General features: G+C 44.0%; 1 protein-coding gene across 3 annotated transcripts in view; it reads left to right on the top strand.

Annotated features, from left to right (window-relative positions):
• tle2a (TLE family member 2, transcriptional corepressor a) overlaps positions 1 to 18,551 on the top strand; it is a 36,760-nt gene that overhangs the window by 1,541 nt on the left and 16,668 nt on the right. For all 3 annotated transcript variants that reach the window (XM_058401114.1, XM_058401115.1, XM_058401113.1), the window contains exon 2: positions 6,666 to 6,826. In XM_058401114.1, coding sequence (XP_058257097.1) covers positions 6,666 to 6,826 — 161 coding nt within the window. The remainder of the gene's footprint in view (positions 1 to 6,665; positions 6,827 to 18,551) is intronic.

Genomic DNA, 18,551 nt, shown 5'->3' with positions numbered 1-18,551 from the left:
CATGTATTAGAAGGCTCCTTAAAGATTTCAGTATAGCTAACCCATTCATTCACACACACACCCCATAACCCTTCCACCTCCACCCCCCACTCACTCACACACTCGGTTCCTGTTAACCAGCAACCTCACAAAATTCCCCAGCACTTATTTCTTAAGGGACAGAACTTTAGGTGGTTTTCCATCCCCGAGCTTTGATCGAAGAAGTGAGAAGGATGGTTTTGGTGGAATCTTATCTTGCTGTAGACTGACCATCTATACTACACAGAGAGAAGGCCTTCGTCCAGCCTCTATGTGTGTGTTGTGTTGAAGAACCCAGGCCTTATTTCTGTTGGCTGGTACTAGTACTTTGCGTATATCTATTTTCATCCCGTCTATATAGTATCCACATTTACATCTACAACGTATCATGGCAAAACATTGTTTCCTTGATTTGCATGCATATTATGATTACAAACTTACTGGGAAATTCACCAAAACACCAGTCCCATGATTCATTCCTATTAGATGTGAACATGTGCTTTAAAGGAGAAATGTTGCACTAAAGTACCAGTTATATTATTGTATCCACTGTGTTTTATTCCTCTTATCCTTCAGCAATTTGCCAACAATTACCTACTTTAATAAGATGACCCAAATTGAGCTTGTTCTTCGTCCTGACGATTTATATTTCCAGACCTTTCTCTGGCTGCGACAAAGCACTGACACTGGAGACTCTTTGGGAAATGTTGGGAAACTGGAACTTTGGGAAATGTTAAATAAACTTCTTGAAGGGTTTTTTTTTTTTTTTTTTTTTAGGCTTTGGTTATGTGGAGCATTTTCCCATTAGATGTTACTGTAGATTTTAACATATTAAATGAGCACAACTGTACATAAATGATGAATCAGAATCAGGTGCTGTTTTTATAGTTGGTATTAGTTAGCAATTTGATATGATTCCATTTCTATACCTTTATTTAAGCAGGCTGCAACTTTACATTAAGCATTACTTTATTTGGTTATAGAAAACGGCATTTCCCCCATGAATGTTTCCACTCACTAAGTACATAAATGTCTATTCGCATATGGCGTTTACTTCCTTCGTGGCTCCAAGAAACTGCAGTTTTAGACTGTAAATAAATGCGCCTTGTTTTGGAGACCCTTCTAAAGGTCTTGTTTGGCCAGGTCAGATGGAACTGTTTATGGCTGGAGAGGGGAGGACCAGTGACCAGTGTAAACCATTTCTGATTATCAAAGTCTATATATATAAGCTCTCAGAGGGACCCCAGTTGGTGGAAGTGAGCAACTTCTGTAAGCTCTTCTGATTACACATTGCTCTTTAGGCTAATCAGTCGCCTGTGTCCACTGAAATAATAATAATAAAAAAAAAAAAACCCAGCAGAGATTTGATCTTGAGAATAAAGTTCCTCTAATTCCTGTTAAGTAGGAAATGGAACTGGGAACATCTGAAGTCCCAGCCTTCTCCCAGCTCGTCCCAGCTCGATATTTTCCACATCTCTGAATCCTCAGCCCAGAGTGTCTTTGGGTGTCTGACTCATGGCTACTCATCATCATGAACTTCTGTATGAGAATGTTCTATGTATTCTTGAGGCATATGAGTGGGTTCTGCCAAAAGGCACGGCTTGGCAAAATCTCTTGAATGGAGGATACAAATACTTTTGAGAATATCTCGAAAGGAAGCCACCTAGAGCAATTAACACAGCTGACAACCCGGCTGGCCGGCATTGCTAATGTATCCTGACAGCAGTGGAAATTTGCATAACGAGCTTGCGGAGACAGGAGAGAAAAGATGTGGCACTAATGAAACAGGTGCCTGGCACTTTCCCCCCCACACTATTCCACCCCCCCCCTTCTGTCTAAGTGAGCGATTATGAGGACATTCCTAGGAGCTCTGAGCTGCTGGAGCCTGCGATCAATAAAATAAGACCCTGCGTGGGTCAGATTCCTGGGGTGATGCTTTAATATGCAAATAACTGTCACTTGTTGACACTGTATTTGAATGATTTATGGATGTTTGAACTTCATGTGCCTTATGTAGGGACAAGGTGCTGTGTGTTTCTATGGACTTACGGTTTGTACAGTGTTTTTGGGTTTTGCACCTTCAGGAGCAAGAGAGGTCAGTGGTACAGGAATGTGGACGCTTGAATGCTGCATCTCTCTGTGGTTGCTTGATACCTTTATTTTCCCCCCTTTACTGATACTGAAACTTTGGGTTCAAGCTGATTTTGAGAACCAAGCTGTGTGTGTGTACAGTATGGATAAAATTAACTTAAATATATTAAATTAATATTTATATATTTTTTTTATTAGTTTTTTCTTTTCTGTGAAGCATTACTTAAAAATACATTGTTAAACCTGACTGGACAAATATGGCAGACAATTATCATGGAAATATAAATAAATATTATAAAAGTATAAATGTAATACAACCACTCTGAATAAGAAACACCATTGAGTCTCTTTATATTGAAATGGTCCAAAAAAAAGAAGAAAAGTTTGTTTGAGGAAGATTGGGACAAAAAGCCAACATGCATATATATATATATATATGTATATGTATGTATGTATATATATATATATATATATATATGTATATATATTATTCTCCTAAAATCCAGTCTTTGACAAAATGTAGAATTATTTGTACAAGGTTGTTTAAAGTTGTGGTTTTCTTAAGCTTTAATTAGTCATTTCAGTTATATATGTAACTAACTCACCAAAAGGTCGTAGGACCAGCATGCTGACAGATTTTTTGGTAAATGTGGCCATGACAGAGCCTTCCGGATTTCACATCACTACAGATGTCTAACAGAATAGAAATGTCTGTGGTTTGAGCCCCTGTGGGATAGGAGCAGTGGCTGGGGATGTATGTATAGGTTTGGGAGCCACAGCATGAACCGTCAGATATGTGTCTGCTCTTGCTGTTGCTTTGTAAAATGATAGACTTTTTAAGAAGATTTTTTTTTTTGCTTCGACCATAGTCTATCTGTAATATACATCTTTAATTGTTTCTCCAATTCCAAATGATTGAGTTGATGTTTATAGGCTTATGGTGGTGGATTTGGCAAGTTATTAATGTTCCATAATGACTTTGTGGCATTCCTCACCCTGATCCAGTGTCCCACTCTGAGCACGGAGGCTTGATTGGTGCAGGGGATTAAGACCATCGGATGTTTTCCGACGACATGTCGGCTGTACCATGGGATGGAACATGTGGTTTCCTGAACAGAAATGAAAATAAGTAGATCCAAACATTCACACAGGCCAGGATGGTTCTCAGGGAAAAAAAGGCTAAGTTAATTGGATCCAGTCTTTCACACTCACTGTGAATCCTCTTAAATGGTTGTTTGGATACTTCAGAGAATTTCCTTTTTATCCATTCAGGTACGTGGTGCTCTCCGTAAGAAGCATCGATCCAAAATGGCACCCAAACCTTTCTATACGGAAATAGAAGTGGAGCCAGAAAGATTGATTGTATAGCAGTGTGATGCTTCTCAGTCCTGCAGAAGTGCTCGCCTATATGAAGCTATTTAAATGGACTCTTCCTTCTGCAGCCTTTTACTAAAAGGCCCACAATCCTTTTCCAGTGGTCGTCTTGCACCTGTGGAACACAATAGGAAGTGACTATCAGCAAAGGGGGATGGGATGATGAAGAGGAAGAAGGGAATAGAGCCAAATGTCATCCTCCCACCCTTCCTGTCTCTCTCCTTCCCTCAATCCCTCCCTCCCACCCTCTCACCCTCTGTGACCAGCTCTCGCCATCAAATAGCCTTCCTCTTCTTGTTTTTCAGATTCTTTCTTTAGTATGGGAGGAGTAATTGATGTGTGTGTGTGTGTGTCTGTGTGCTCCCTGCTAGGCCTGAGCTGTTTGAGTCCAGGCATCTGGATGGCAGATTGAATTGCAGGGTTGGAGAGAGAAGCTCGTTATGGGCTCGAACAATGCATCAGCCTTCTAGTAAGCTCCAGCACCCCCAGCCCCCTTTCCTTCAGACCCCGTTGCACCCCCCCCCAATAAAAAAAAACTTGCCACTCTGACACCCCCAACACCTCAACTATCTGCTCAATTTGAACAGCTCACATCCCTGAACGTATTTTGCATATACACTTACAGTGAGAGATTCCTTCCCCTGTTATTATGCGAATTTTGCATTAATGCATAACCCCCCCCCCATGATTTTCCCCCAGGAGTTTTGACAGTCACCTGAAGTTGAGGGCAGTGTATCAGTAAAAATGTGCTTGAACAAAATGTGTGGGGAACCATTCAGAATAAATATGAACTTCAACCGTGTCCTATAAAAATGTTAAATTGTGATTTAATGCAGATTTCCTGCGTCGATGCAGTAAAATGAAACTCCAGATCTTGCGGCTTTGTGTTATCCACGGAATTGTTGTTGTTTTGAGTTTACTCTGAGCATATTAGACGAGCTTGGTTATAAAATATATATATATATATATATATATATATATATATATATATATATATATAAAAAAAAATCACAACCTTTTCCCACAGAAAAGTTTATCAGAGTGCTGAGATGAGTGTAATATTTTTCTAATCTCAGTACAGAGAAACCTACACTAAAATTATTGTGCATTATAATCGTGCATGCACCAAAGCCTTTAGTATTTCGTGTTTGTGCTTATTGGATGTTTTCTGTATTTTTTGTGTGTGTGTGTCATTCTGTGTGTTGTAACAATCCCAGGACATCAGCAATTTCTGAAATACTCAAACAAGACAAGCATCATGCCATGGCCAATTGCTTTGAGAGATCACTTTAGTGATATTGATGTGAACACTACCTGAAACCCGTGGCCTGTATCTTCATGATTTAATGTTTCTAATAAAGTAGTTGCTGTGTGAGGGTTTCTACTGGTTTATAACAGTGAGTAGTTATGATTATATGATCTGTCCATGCATACTATGATCCTCCTATGGCGATTGCACCGTATTTGTCCATACAGTTTGTTTCTTGTTAAAAGCGGTCAAGCCAGCCTTGTTTAGTAGACACTGACAGATGTGGTGAGAAAAACCAACAGACAGATGGATGGATGGACAGACCTTATAGCACTTCACTGGAGCTTTTGTCTGCCTGTCTGTCTGCATTACCCTGAGCCTGGCCTTCTAATGGCTCAGGCATCCTGGTGGGAGTATCTCCTTTATGGGGTCCCTTTTCTTCCACTCAATTTTAATCCTTGCCCAAATTTGAAGCTCAAGTCTTAATTCGCACCAAATCCTGTTTCCCCCTCCCTTTTTGTCCCCCCCCCCCAGTCACATGCATGCCTGTGCGAGCCCACACTCGCATGTCTCTAATGTTTCATCACTCAACAATGCTTCCTGTGTCAGATCACCACCACTCCTCCTTCTCCCCCATCATTACAACTCTTGCTAGCTTGTCTTTCATGTGTGTCCTCCTTCCATTGTGCATATGTGTAGAAGAAAACACACACACAGGCGCCGTTGCACTGATGCTTTCACATAATGTGCATTAGTCAGCTTTTGATAGCATACAGTATGACATCCTGAGGTCCAGAAGGTGGAGTGGGAAGGAGCACATCAAAAGCTCATGTTACTAATGCAGATATTCTGTCCTTTTCTGCGTGGTGGACATGTACACAGGCTTTACCTTTACTTTGAGCATGCAGTGACTCTAAACCTGACGCATATCAATGATTGATAATAAGACGACTTTAAACTATTTAAAAATCTTTTTAGCTAGTGGATCGAAGGAAGAAAAGTTAAGGGTTTGTGCCTTTCCATACAATGTCCTATACGAATGCACAAAAACGTAAAGTAAAAACCGCTTCAGTTATATTCTCATTTGCAGCAAATTAAAATGGATGTACAGGAACAAGATTAAGTACGCCCTATTTGTCTAGACCATAGACCTCACTTTGGTCCTTTGAGGAATTGCTCACATCACCATAGCAACTTGGAACATTTGAGAGAGTGCCCCCCAACAAGAGATTTTGACGCATCCCCATCTCCATTTTCTCGATCAGGCTACTTAGTAAACACCCGTGCAGGAGGTGTTAATAATCTCCAGTTTAAGGGTGGGGAGAAAGTCAGGTGGAAGCAGAGAAAATGCCACTTCTCTGGCAAGCAGCTCGGTGGTCTAGCGAAGATGAACAGCTGGTGCAACTGTGTAGGTAATTGGTGTAATGTAAGTGATAGTACCTGCATTCATTAAGAAAGGAACGGAAAAATGGGAAAATATCGCACTGTGATGAAGGCTGGCGGTTAACCCGGGGATACCATGATAACAACCATCAATGATGACTTGCTTTTCTAGTTAAAACAAAGTTTATTTATTGATTATTCTGATCATGATTCTAACAGTGATATCATATCCTACGTTATTCTGCTGTCCTGTATGACAGTTCTGTGAGTACTCACATGCTGATGCATGCTTCCTTTCCACCTGCCTGCTAGGGTCTCCTCCATTTTGCTTATAAGTCAAGCTGATTTCATAAAACTGAATGGTCTAAAGTAAACAAGTTATTAATTTTACCTTTTTGTAAGAAATGTACCAGAAACTGACATCATTGTAGGCATGTGCTGGTTATGATGTCATCAAATTCTCATTTTGTCCTGCGCGAGACATGCTCTGAGATTTATGCATATACTTATGACATAATTCTCATCATAAATTTTTTTTTTTTCCTTGCAGGCACCTCTCCAGCCGCCCCCCGGGGCTTCAGCTTCAGCAGCAGCAGCTGCGGCGGCGGCGGCTGCAGCATCAGGAACGGCTCAGTCTCTAAAACTCACTTATCCTGAGACCCTGGACCGGATTAAAGAGGAGTTTCAGTTCCTTCAGACTCAGTACCACAGGTTCGACCCACACAAACACTGGAGATGAACATAACAGAACTTAACATTTTGGCTTTTTGTCATGTCTAATGTAATTATTACAAGATTTGGACATTTGAAGCCAAACCTTGAAGAAGATGGTGAAGATGTCATCTTCTCTTTAAGTCTTTAGTGTCGAGCTGTTTGGGATGGCAGAAGAGATGGCATACAGTTTATTTGTAACTTGTAGATCATCCCAAACACCCTGCCATGATTTACCAGCACTGAAGGTATAGAGAGATTCCAAGGCCGCCTTTAGTTCTGGGCATTAAACGTGTTCCCATGAAGGCTGGAATAATTGGTGCAAACAATATGTTTTGGTGTAACTCAAGTTAGGAACCGCTTCAGTTAGAAGATATTTGAGGCTGCTGATGGGACACACACACACACACACACACACACACACACACACACACACTGCTTTGATTCTGTAGCTTAGTGTTTGATCTGTGATGTGCACTCTGAATCTCAGGAATGTGGCCAGGGCAGGCATGACTGGCTGAGATCTCTGGGACATTGCTGGCGTCCCCTCTTATCCCGCTCTGTCAACTCCTCCCAGCTCTGTGCCAACTCTCTCCTGGCATACGTTCACACGATCACTGCTTCAGGTCTGCAAGCCAGAACGGGAGAATTCATCTTGTTTCCAAACCCTGATTGTCAGACCTTGTTTTTCGCCAGCATTGAGACCAAACAAACCCAAACGTTCTCTGTCCAAATAGCTGTCCAGCCATCCTGATGATTGCTGGGTTTGTGGATATCTTCCACCGCCACTGGTGTTGGCCTCATGAACGCTCCATGTGTCAACTAGCTAGCATGCTTCAACACACACACACTCTCTCTCGTTGTCCGTCTTGAGAAAACATCAGCTTGTTCAGCCAGAGTGCAGCATCCCTGAATAAAATGCTTGGAATGCTTTTATTAACTGATGTCGACGGTTTTAAAAATTATCAGCTAAAAACACGCCTAGTTAACTTCTCACCATGGTAGCAGTTGTACTCCACAGGTCTCTATTAATGAAGTATTAATGAAAGTAAAAATCATCTTAATGGAGTAGAAGAGTAGACTCCTGAGTTGGTTTTGTTGAATTATGGGGAAAAATGGAAGTAGGCTGAAGCTAAACCAAATGTTTCCCCGTAACAAATTATCCTAAAAAAGAGAAAGAGACCTGAGAGATTTGAATGGCTTGAAAACTGCAGCTTATGGGTAAATATTATGCTTGTTGGGTATGTCCAGCTGAACTGAACCTTGGGTTATGCAATATGATGATCATTTTGTTAACATGATCAATTAGGTCCATGTTGGATACTGTGGTATGTTTAGTTATTTATGTGAAAACGTCTAAGCGTAATATTGCTGCAAACCTGTATACATGTGTCTTTAGATGTCTTGAGAATTCTCGTGATTATTATATAACCCACTGAGTGGAAGGTTAGGAAGGAAGGTGATGCAGTGAACTCTTTCCATGGCTTGTGGAAATGCGCATGATAACATCTTTTGCAGCTGCTCTAAACATTTTATTTATTTTTTTTTACCAACTAGACAAAGAACAGACAAAAACAACCGACTCTTGCAGAAGTCCATGCATCAGTAAATCTTAATTCAGCTCCAGCAGCAATTTATTTTATTGGCTGTGTTAACTTGCACTGTGCTTAAAAAAAACAAAAACAAACAAACCCCGAAGTTCTCTATGCTGTTTCTCAGCAAGTCAACTTGAAAGTTGCGTGCAAGGCATCATGGCACAGATCCCAAAATCCCCTTTAGGTCAGACTAGCAGATTAAAGTCGGCCTGCTTTTGACTTTTCATTCTGTTCCTGCTCCAGTGCCAGCCTGCTCTAACTGTCTTGTAATCAATGCCCCCTGGGGTGTTTATCGTGTTCTAGGTAAAACATGTCCCACACATGCACTCACTCGCGCATGCACACACACACACACACACACACACACACACACACAGGCACAGACAGAGCTTAGCTATACATAGCATGGCCAAGACTTTAATTTTAGCTCTGGTGTTTGAGGTTGATTGCAGGATTAGAGGACAGGAAAGAGACAGAGATGAACCGATTTGGTGAGCTAAACCGAGAGCAGGTGTGTGTGTGTCCGCTTGTGGTTGGTTGTGTGCTGTATGCTATATTAGTGCTGGTATAAGACAACAGCACCTGATTCACTGCAGGAACCTTTTCTGGCGATGTAACAATTCCACTTTCAATAAGATCACAATATCAGAGCTGTAATTTTAGCTAGATTCCTGATAATCACACTTTTCTTAACCCTGGGTTCAAAACCCCAGTTTTAACCCCAGGTAGAGGTAGATTTGTGTAATTTGGAATCAGATTTAGCAACGCCTTTTGCCCAGGCTCATGAAACCCTGCGTGAGTGTGCTGCTGTTGTGATGTAAACCCTGCACTGTGGTACTTAAACATGTCCAGCGTGAAGCGATGCAGTGTTAGCGTTACTGGACAGCTAGATTCGTAACAGACACTAACTGAAGAGCGTGTGCCTCATACCATGTGCTTTACAGTCACAGAAACCCCATGGGTCGTGTAAACAGTAGTTGCAGCTTTTCAGGGGGAAAAAAAAAAAAAATTAATGTCCAATTTTCTTCCCTTTGTGCATCTCTCAGGAGCTTTAAAACCGCCAAGGAGGATTTATGTGGTGACATTTCTTTTTTTCTCACGGATACATAAAGCATGAGACAAGCCGTTATTTAAACCGGCTGTGTATTTAACTGTATTTAACCAGTCGTGGTGGTTGACGCTACAAATATGTAAAAAGAACATTTACTCGGGGATCAGATTATGACTTGTTAACCCCAGGTAAGGTATAAACAGTGTGAAACAAGATAACCAGGGACTCCAGGGTTTATGACCTAATGTTAACTATTTCATTCTCATGGTACCTGAACCGCTTAATTCATGTGAAACGTCACACACATGATTTTGCCCTTTGTTCAGAAGTGTAGTCCGTTTTCTACACATTAGTATGCATTACGTACACAATTACAAAATTGTCAGTGGTTAGGATCGGAGATCAAACTCCAAATGACTAGTAATCCAGAATTTGTGAGGAAATAGCATCCCATAGAAAGCTGATTAGCATGGGGAGTATATTGGAAGTGTGTGTTTGTAATTTGAGCTTTGCCTCCTTCGCTCATTTTCCACACCTGGTCAGTGTCTCTGTGCTTTATATCACAGGAAAGATATTAAGTGACGCAGACAGAAGCAGAGAAGAATACCTGGGATTGTGTAGGCTTGATCACATCATCTGCTGGAGGGGGCGGGGTTTTAGATTTTCGCTCCTGGGCTTTTTGTGGACATGGAGTTTTTGGGTTTATAACAGCTTCTGAAATTCCGAATGATCTAAACTAAGTTTGACTTTCTCCCATCTCAACCCCCAATTATCTGCCACGTGTTTTATTTAACACAGGATTACCAGTGTTTGTTTCATATTGAGGTGATGTGGCAGGATGTGCAGGTTTGAGTCATTGTAGGTGGGGTTAAATCTTTGTGGGAAATGGCAGAAGTGTAAAAAAAAAAAAAAAAAAAATCAATGTACATTTCACAGCTGGCCTGAATAAACGCCACCATGGTCGCAACTTCGTCATTGTCCTCCTCCATGTTTGTGCTTTTTGCTATACTCGTTGCACAGCTTGCATCATTTCCTCTTTTTATATAATGGTCTGTGTGGTGCAATGTCAGTTCAAACCAGAGACTTCTCATTTAGGAGAGTTCCTGAACCCATTAGTTCCTCAGATGCTTTCTGTAACCTCAGGGGAAACCTGCCTTCTCTGAGCTGCACAGGTGTAACACGAATTCCAGTTTTTAAGCCCAAACAGGGCCGAGCGCTGTCACATGCCTCTCTGTGAATGTGTTGTCTTTTTTTTTTTTTTTTTTTGCCGTGTTTGTATGAAGCCTTTTAATCAGCAGGGAGGGACAGAAAGCAGACAGGAGGCTCTCATTATTGTAATGATCCTCATTTGCGCCATCTCCTTTAACTCTCTCTCTCTCTCTCTCTCTCACACACACACACACAAAGCTATCAAATCATTCCAGCATGTTGCATTTTTGGCTTGCAAACGACTACAGACTCGACACGCAACAGGACTTCCTGGCCACGTGCTCCCATAGGCTCTGGCATGGTTTATATATGTGCATCCGTCTTTATGATTTGGTTTGTGGTTGAGGTTTGCACAGCACATGGAGCGCGTCTGTGTGGGCCAGTCACTCCCCAGGGAGCGAGTGTGTGTGTGTGTGTGTGCTTTTTGAACATGTGTTAGCGGTGGTTTTGTGGAAATGTCCTTTAATCTGCTGGAGAGTGTTGAGTCAGCTCTGTGTGTGTGTGTGGACATTATTGACGGATATACACTGGTGTGTTGTCAGACTTGTTTTGGGTTGTTGTGTTCTTGCCCTCAGGATAGGTATGGGTGGAGCTGTGTGTGTGTGAGAGAGAGAGAGAGAGAGAGAGCATTTCATTTCAGAAAGTAACAGGCATTCAGTTTCATCTGATTGTGTGTGTGTGTGAGGGAGAGAGGGTGAAATAATTGTCCTCAGAGAGGGTGTAAAGTCTAATGAGGCTGTCAGCGGTTTTGCGCTGGGTCACAGCGTGGCAGGAAGGACGAGGTTAAAGTGAGGTGTCTGATTAGTCAGCTCGCTCACACTGTTTTATATGGAGTTATTTTCCTTTAGCACGTAATTGTGTGTGAACACCATGATGAAATCGTACTTTTATGAATCACGGATCTATAATCAGGAATCTGTAGCTGTTTCATTAAAACCCCTTTTTCCCCTGAAGACTGTGTGTGGGCTCAGGTGAGGGAGGACCGCATTTTGACCAGTTCAAGATCTACAGCTATAAGATGTGGCCTGATGTGGGAATTTCCTTATGCTCATGGGCGTAACTTTGTTTTGAAAAGCACAAGGGAAAGAATGATTAGGTTTATAAAAAAAAAAAAAAAACCCAGTTCGTTAAGTGTTTTTTCTTCACTCATCTGATTTTAAGCATGTCTCGTGGAAAGGGCCTCCATTTTAACCAGCAGTTAAATTCACACCAGCTTTTTCAACTCTCCAGCAATTATCAGCTTTGAAACTTGCTGTAGTTTTCATCACCTACATTGTTAAAGGGGGGAGGGAGGGGGACAAAAGGAGCGATTCCGCAGGCTGATTGCGTTAGCCATAATGATGACTGATGCCTTCTGTAAAAGCCTTTACGCTGTATATTCACCTCATGCTGCAGTAGTGCCTTTGTAAATAAATCCATGCAGCAATTATTTGATCGTATCACCGTATGAAACAAAAGATGAAGCTGTTTGTTTATTGACGTCTAGATGAGATGTTTTGTTTTGTTGAAATATCCAGAAGACATTCCATTACAGACTCCACCCTGAGAGTCATGACTCCTGTGAAAATATTTTTTACAATATTTATCCAAATTGCCTGGATCCGTTTTAGCTGCGAGCTGTTCGATGGTGAATCTTTCGACATCTCCACAGTCACGTCAACAGGCAATGATTATCGTATATGCAAGATATTTCATTCAATATTAAATATACAAGTAACATAATCTAAGCCGAAGGGCGAGGGGCTGGTTGCCTATACGCAAAGAGCCGAAGGGGGCGGAGCTGACTGAATGGCTTTGTTTGTCTTAACTCAAGCAGGAAGCCAACTTCCATGCATTCAAGCTCCAACGTAAAGAAAATGTGGACATCCCTTTTCATTTTCCTCTAGCTGGATAACACGAGCGGTTAATTTAAAAAACAGTGAACTGTACAGTCAATTGTGTAGATTTATCTACATTTTATAAAATGTCTGTATGGTTATTGAGTACAGCTCATTTAAAAGTAAAGAAGTGCTACACTGGTTGCTGTTGATGCTGTGAGCAGCCATGTTAATGACCTTGTGTGTCGAGTCTGAATTGACATTCCAGGTGGGAACTCCAAGTTGAGGGGATTCTTTAGAGGTTTTCTCTGGTGAATATTAAATTCTAAATTACAAGCTAGTTAACCTCAGCACATGACTCCAGAAGGTTGAAGCTGTATGGCTCCAAAAATCTGAAGGGGGTTGTGCCTGTGGTAATGGTTCCTGGGATCTGAAGGGATCAGGTGTATGACGCCAAGGCACTGAAGGGGGTGAAGCCAGCTGTCCGATGGCAGGGTCCTAAAGGGGGTGGGACCAGCTATATGATGGCATGGTGCTGAAGGGGATGGGACCAGCTATATGATGGCATAGTGCTGGAGGGGGTGAAGTCAGCTGTATGATGGCATTGTGCTGAAGGGGGTGGAGCCAGCTGTATGGTGTAGGTTTGCTGAAGGGGGTGGAGCCAGCTGTATGATGGCATGGTGCTGAAGGCCGTGGGGCCAGCTGTATGGTGTAGGTTTGCTGAAGGGGGTGGAGCCAGCTGTATGATGGCATGGTGCTGAAGGCCGTGGGGCCAGCTGTATGATGGCATGGTGCTGAAGGCCGTGGGGCCAGCTGTATGATGGCATGGTGCTGAATGGCGTGGGGCCAGATGTATAATGGCATGGTGCTGAAGGCCGTGGGGCCAGCTGTATGATGGCATGGTGCTGAAGGCCGTGGGGCCAGCTGTATGATGGCATGGTGCTGAAGGCCGTGGGGCCAGCTGTATGATGGCATGGTGCTGAATGGCGTGGGGCCAGATGTATAATGGCATGGTGCTGAAGGGCGTGGGGCCAGATGTATGATGGCATGGTGCTGAAGGACGTCGGGCCAGCTGTATGATGGCATGGTGCTGAAGGGGGTGGAGCCAGCTGTATGATGTAGGTTTGTTGAAGGGGGTGGAGCCAGCAGTATGACAGCATGGTGCTGAAGTGGGTGGAGCCAGCTGTATGGTGTAGGTTTGCTGAAGGGGGTGGAGCCAGCTGTATGATGGCATGGTGCTGAAGGGAGTGGAGCCAGATGTATAATGGCATGGTGCTGAAGGGCGTGGAGCCAGCTGTATGATGGCATGGTGCTGAAGGGCGTGGGGCCATATGTATAATGGCATGGTGCTGAATGGCGTGGGGCCAGCTGTATGATGGCATGGTGCTGAAGGGCGTGGGGCCAACTGTATGGTGTAGGTTTGCTGAAGGGCGTGGGGCCAGATATATGATGGCATGGTGCTGAAGGGCGTGGGGCCAGATGTATGATGGCATGGTGCTGAAGGGCGTGGGGCCATATGTATAATGGCATGGTGCTGAAGGGCGTGGGGCCAGCTGTATGATGGCATGGTGCTGAAGGGCGTGGGGCCAGCTGTATGGTGTAGGTTTGCTGAAGGGCGTGGGGCCAGATATATGATGGCATGGTGCTGAAGGGCGTGGGGCCAGCTGTATGATAGCATGGTGCTGAAGGGCGTGGGGCCAGCTGTATGATGGCATGGTGCTGAAGGGCATGGGGCCATATGTATAATGGCATGGTGCTGAAGGGCGTGGGGCCAGCTGTATGATGGCATGGTGCTGAAGGGCGTGGGGCCAGATATACACTATATTGCCAAAAGTATTCGCTCACCTGCCTTGACTCGCATATGAACTTAAGTGACATCCCATTCCTAATCCATAGGGTTCAATATGACGTCGGTCCACCCTTTGCAGCTATAACAGCTTCAACTCTTCTGGGAAGGCTGTCCACAAGGTTTAGGAGTGTGTTTATGGGAATTTTTGACCATTCTTCCAGAAGCACATTTGTGAGGTCACACACTGATGTTGGACGAGAAGGCCTGGCTCTCAGTCTCTGCTCTAATTCATCCCAAAGGTGTTCTATCGGGTTGAGGTCAGGACTCTGTGCAGGCCAGTCAAGTTCATCCACACCAGACTCTGTCATCCATTTCTTTATGGACCTTGCTTTGTGCACTGGTGCACAGTCATGTTGGAAGAAGAAGGGGCCAGCTCCAAACTGTTCCCACAAAGTTGGGAGCATGGAATTGTCCAAAATGTCTTGGTATGCTGAAGCATTCAGAGTTCCTTTCACTGGAACTAAGGGGCCAAGCCCATCTCCTGAAAAACAACCCCACACCATAATCCCCCCTCCACCAAACTTTACACTTGGCACAATGCAGTCAGACAAGTACCGTTCTCCTGGCAACCGCCAAACCCAGACTCGTCCATCAGATTGTCAGATGGAGAAGCGTGATTAGTCACTCCAGAGAACGCGTCTCCACTGCGCTAGAGTCCAGTGGCGGTGTGCTTTACACCACTGTATCCGACGCTTTGCATTGCACTTGGTGATGTATGGCTCGGATGCAGCTGCTCGGCCATGGAAACCCATTCCATGAAGCTCTCTGCACACTGTTCTTGAGCTAATCTGAAGGCCACATGAAGTTTGGAGGTCTGTAGCGATTGACTCTGCAGAAAGTTGGCGACCTCTTCGCACTATGCGCCTCAGCATCCGCTGACCCCGCTCCGTCAGTTTACGTGGCCTACCACTTCGTGGCTGAGTTGCTGTCGTTCCCAAACACTTCCACGTTCTTATAATACAGCTGACAGTTGACTGTGGAATATTTAGGAGCGAGGAAATTTCACGACTGGATTTGTTGCACAGGTGGCATCCTATCACAGTTCCACGCTGGAATTCACTGAGCTCCTGAGAGTGACCCATTCTTTCACAAATGTTTGTAAAAACAGTCTGCATGCCTTGATTTTATACACCTGTGGCCATGGAAGTGATTGGAACACCTGATTCTGATTATTTGGATGGGTGAGCGAATACTTTTGGCAATATAGTGTATGATGGCATGGTGCTGAAGGGCGTGGGGCCAGCTGTATGATGGCATGGTGCTGAAGGGCGTGGGGCCAGCTGTATGGTGTAGGTTTGCTGAAGGGTGTGGGGCCAGATATATGATGGCATGGTGCTGAAGGGCGTGGGGCCAGCTGTATGGTGTAGGTTTGCTGAAGGGTGTGGGGCCAGCTGTATGATGGCATGGTGCTGAAGGGCGTGGGGCCAGCTGTATGATGGCATGGTGCTGAAGGGCGTGGGGCCAGCTGTAAGATGGCATGGTGCTGAAGGGCGTGGGGCCAGCTGTAAGATGGCATGGTGCTGAAGGGCGTGGGGCCAGCTGTATGATGGCATGGTGCTGAAGGGCGTGGGGCCAGCTGTAAGATGGCATGGTGCTGAAGGGCGTGGGGCCAGCTGTATGATGGCATGGTGCTGAAGGGCGTGGGGCCAGCTGTATGATGGCATGGTGCTGAAGGGTGTGGGGCCAGCTGTATGATGGCATGGTGCTGAAGGGCGTGGGGCCAGCTGTATGATGGCATGGTGCTGAAGGGCGTGGGGCCAGCTGTATGATGGCATGGTGCTGAAGGGCTGTGGAGCTAAAAGCTAGGGGATAGCATTTGAAAACCCCTCCCAAAGTTTTATGAAGTTGCAGCTCTAAATAGTTAAAGGTCTGAGTGTAAATTAGCATTAACCCTTAAAGTGAATCACAAAGCACTGAGTGAATGTGAGAGTAATGATTCACTGTCAGAAGTGTAAATATGAAGTGGTGTTGGATAACAGATTAACAGAACTGCCTGACTAATTGGCTATTTGCATTCGGTAAAATGATGATTTGGCATTGGTCCATAGTTTCCTTAAATGGTTTAATTCAGATGTTGCTAATGATCCACCTCCCTTATTTGTGTGTGTGTGTGTGTGTGTTGGATAACTGTGCTCTGCTGACAGAGCTGTCGTGGTGCTGGCAGCTCACAGATTTGTTCCAGCGATCAGCTTATCTGCTGTCAGTGCGAGGGAGAGATTGGAAATGGTGTTCTTTCTCTCTCTCTGTTCTCTCCCCCTCTCTCGCTCTCGCTCTCACACTCTCTCTCGCTTATTTTCATAGTCTTTTTTTCCCCCCACTATATTGTTCCTAATGATGCGTGCTGCATGTGTCTTCTCTGGCTGATTCCATTAGGGTGTGTTTGTATCTATCAAACACACATTTTGCCATTGATTACAGTGAGAACAATGCACTGATGGACAGCATGAACCAATACATGGCAATGTGTGCTTGTGATTGGAAATGGTGCTCTCGTGTTCTCTCTCTCTCTCTCTCTCTCTGGTGGACACTCTTTGCTGAACCTCCAGGCTAATTATTTTATGCAATCATTCCTTCTTGAAATGCTCTGTGTGTGTGAGAAAGAGAGAGAGAGTCTTTTACCCCCTTCCCCTCTTTCAGTCCCCCCATCTCCACTCTTTCACTCCCCCCTCCCTTTTTTTTCACGCTCTCCTAGTCACATAATCACATGGACGTGGAAGCTCACTTTTTTTTTTTTCAGTCCCACAGTGACAAATGCACCAATGTAACGTGACGCGGCCGAGCCGTGCAAGAATGCAGGAGTGTTTTTTTCCCCCAGGGCTCGTTATGACTCACAGTGCCAATGCTCATCAGTCTCTGTTTGTCCGTCTGGTTTCAGATTATCATCTAGCTGTGCTAGTTGTGCTGCTGCTTTTCTCCTATAGCACATCTGACCTTTTTCATTTTGCATTAAGCCACCTGCACCAGCACCGAGTTATATCTTATACTGGTAGCATGTCCTGTGTAAGAGATTTGACCGGACTGATAAAAGCACTCGAGTGTCCTTTGGTACCCAGGGTGGGGGGGGTGGGATGGGGGTTGAATATAGTTCATGATGCAAGAAACGTATCATCATATTGGTGTTTATGTATACAGCATACACAAACACCAGCAAAAGAAAATAGCATTTTTGTAATGATTATTAAAATTGTTCTGATTAGCTCAAATATTTTTTGCATGTTTTTTAAAAATTCTCAATTCTGATTGGTCAGAAGGTAGCTTCTGTATTTTTTTTTTTTTACACAGTACTACTGGGAATATTATGATATCAGTGTGTGTGTATATATAGTGAGGATGCGCGATATGTATGCTAGGCATTTTTTAAGATCCACGATATACATCATGATTTATTTGGTTGCTTGAAAACTGCCATTACACCGGAAACTGATGTCACTTTATCTGATATTTACAAGAATTACACTGAAACACAGAATACAGTTCTGAGTAGACCACCACGACGGCACGGTTCAGGCAGTTTATTACAATAACCTGATATCGTTCGTTACAATATCGATCGTATCACCCAGCCCCGGCGTATAGACTGGACCTGCGATGTTTTGTGAATTTCTGAAGTCTCTGACACCGCACAGGGAACAGTTGTAAATAACCAAAGCCAGCGTGTGTAAATGTGCACCGATAGATTTGTCAGTTCTCGGAAATCCTGCGACGGCTGTGACTTCTGCAGCGAGGCAATTCCACAGTAATAAAATCTATCAGGGGAATGAATTTAATCCCCCCTCCTCCCTCCTGCAATCCCTCCCCCTCCCCTCTCCTCCGCCCCCTACTTCCCCTCCTCACTGGTGGTGATAAATGAGTCAATTATCGGCAGTCGCGCGCCCCTGCAGAAGGGGAGCGGATGTGCCGTTATTACCTGTTGCCGCGTGCTAATGTCGCAGTATTAATCATATTCTAATTTTCCCAGGCCCTTGCACTCGGCACACATAAATCTACTGCTTGCAGTCAAGTCAGTGAGCTACTGAAATACTGCTGTCTGTGTGTGTGTGAATGTGTGGGGTGTGTGTGTGGGTGGAATGGGGTTGTGTGGCATAGAGGGCATTGATGAGATGTCACCTGGTGTGGATATTGCTGTGCACTGAGGTTTTGGGGTCATCTAGCCCGTCACACACACTGACAGAGTGACTTTGCTTGTTTTTTAGGGGTTTTTTAC

Source organism: Hemibagrus wyckioides, linkage group LG10 (assembly GCF_019097595.1).
Source record: "Hemibagrus wyckioides isolate EC202008001 linkage group LG10, SWU_Hwy_1.0, whole genome shotgun sequence".
NCBI lineage: Eukaryota > Metazoa > Chordata > Actinopteri > Siluriformes > Bagridae > Hemibagrus > Hemibagrus wyckioides.
The sequence above is the reverse complement of the archived record's forward strand: the minus strand, read 5'-3'. Positions and strand labels throughout refer to the sequence as shown.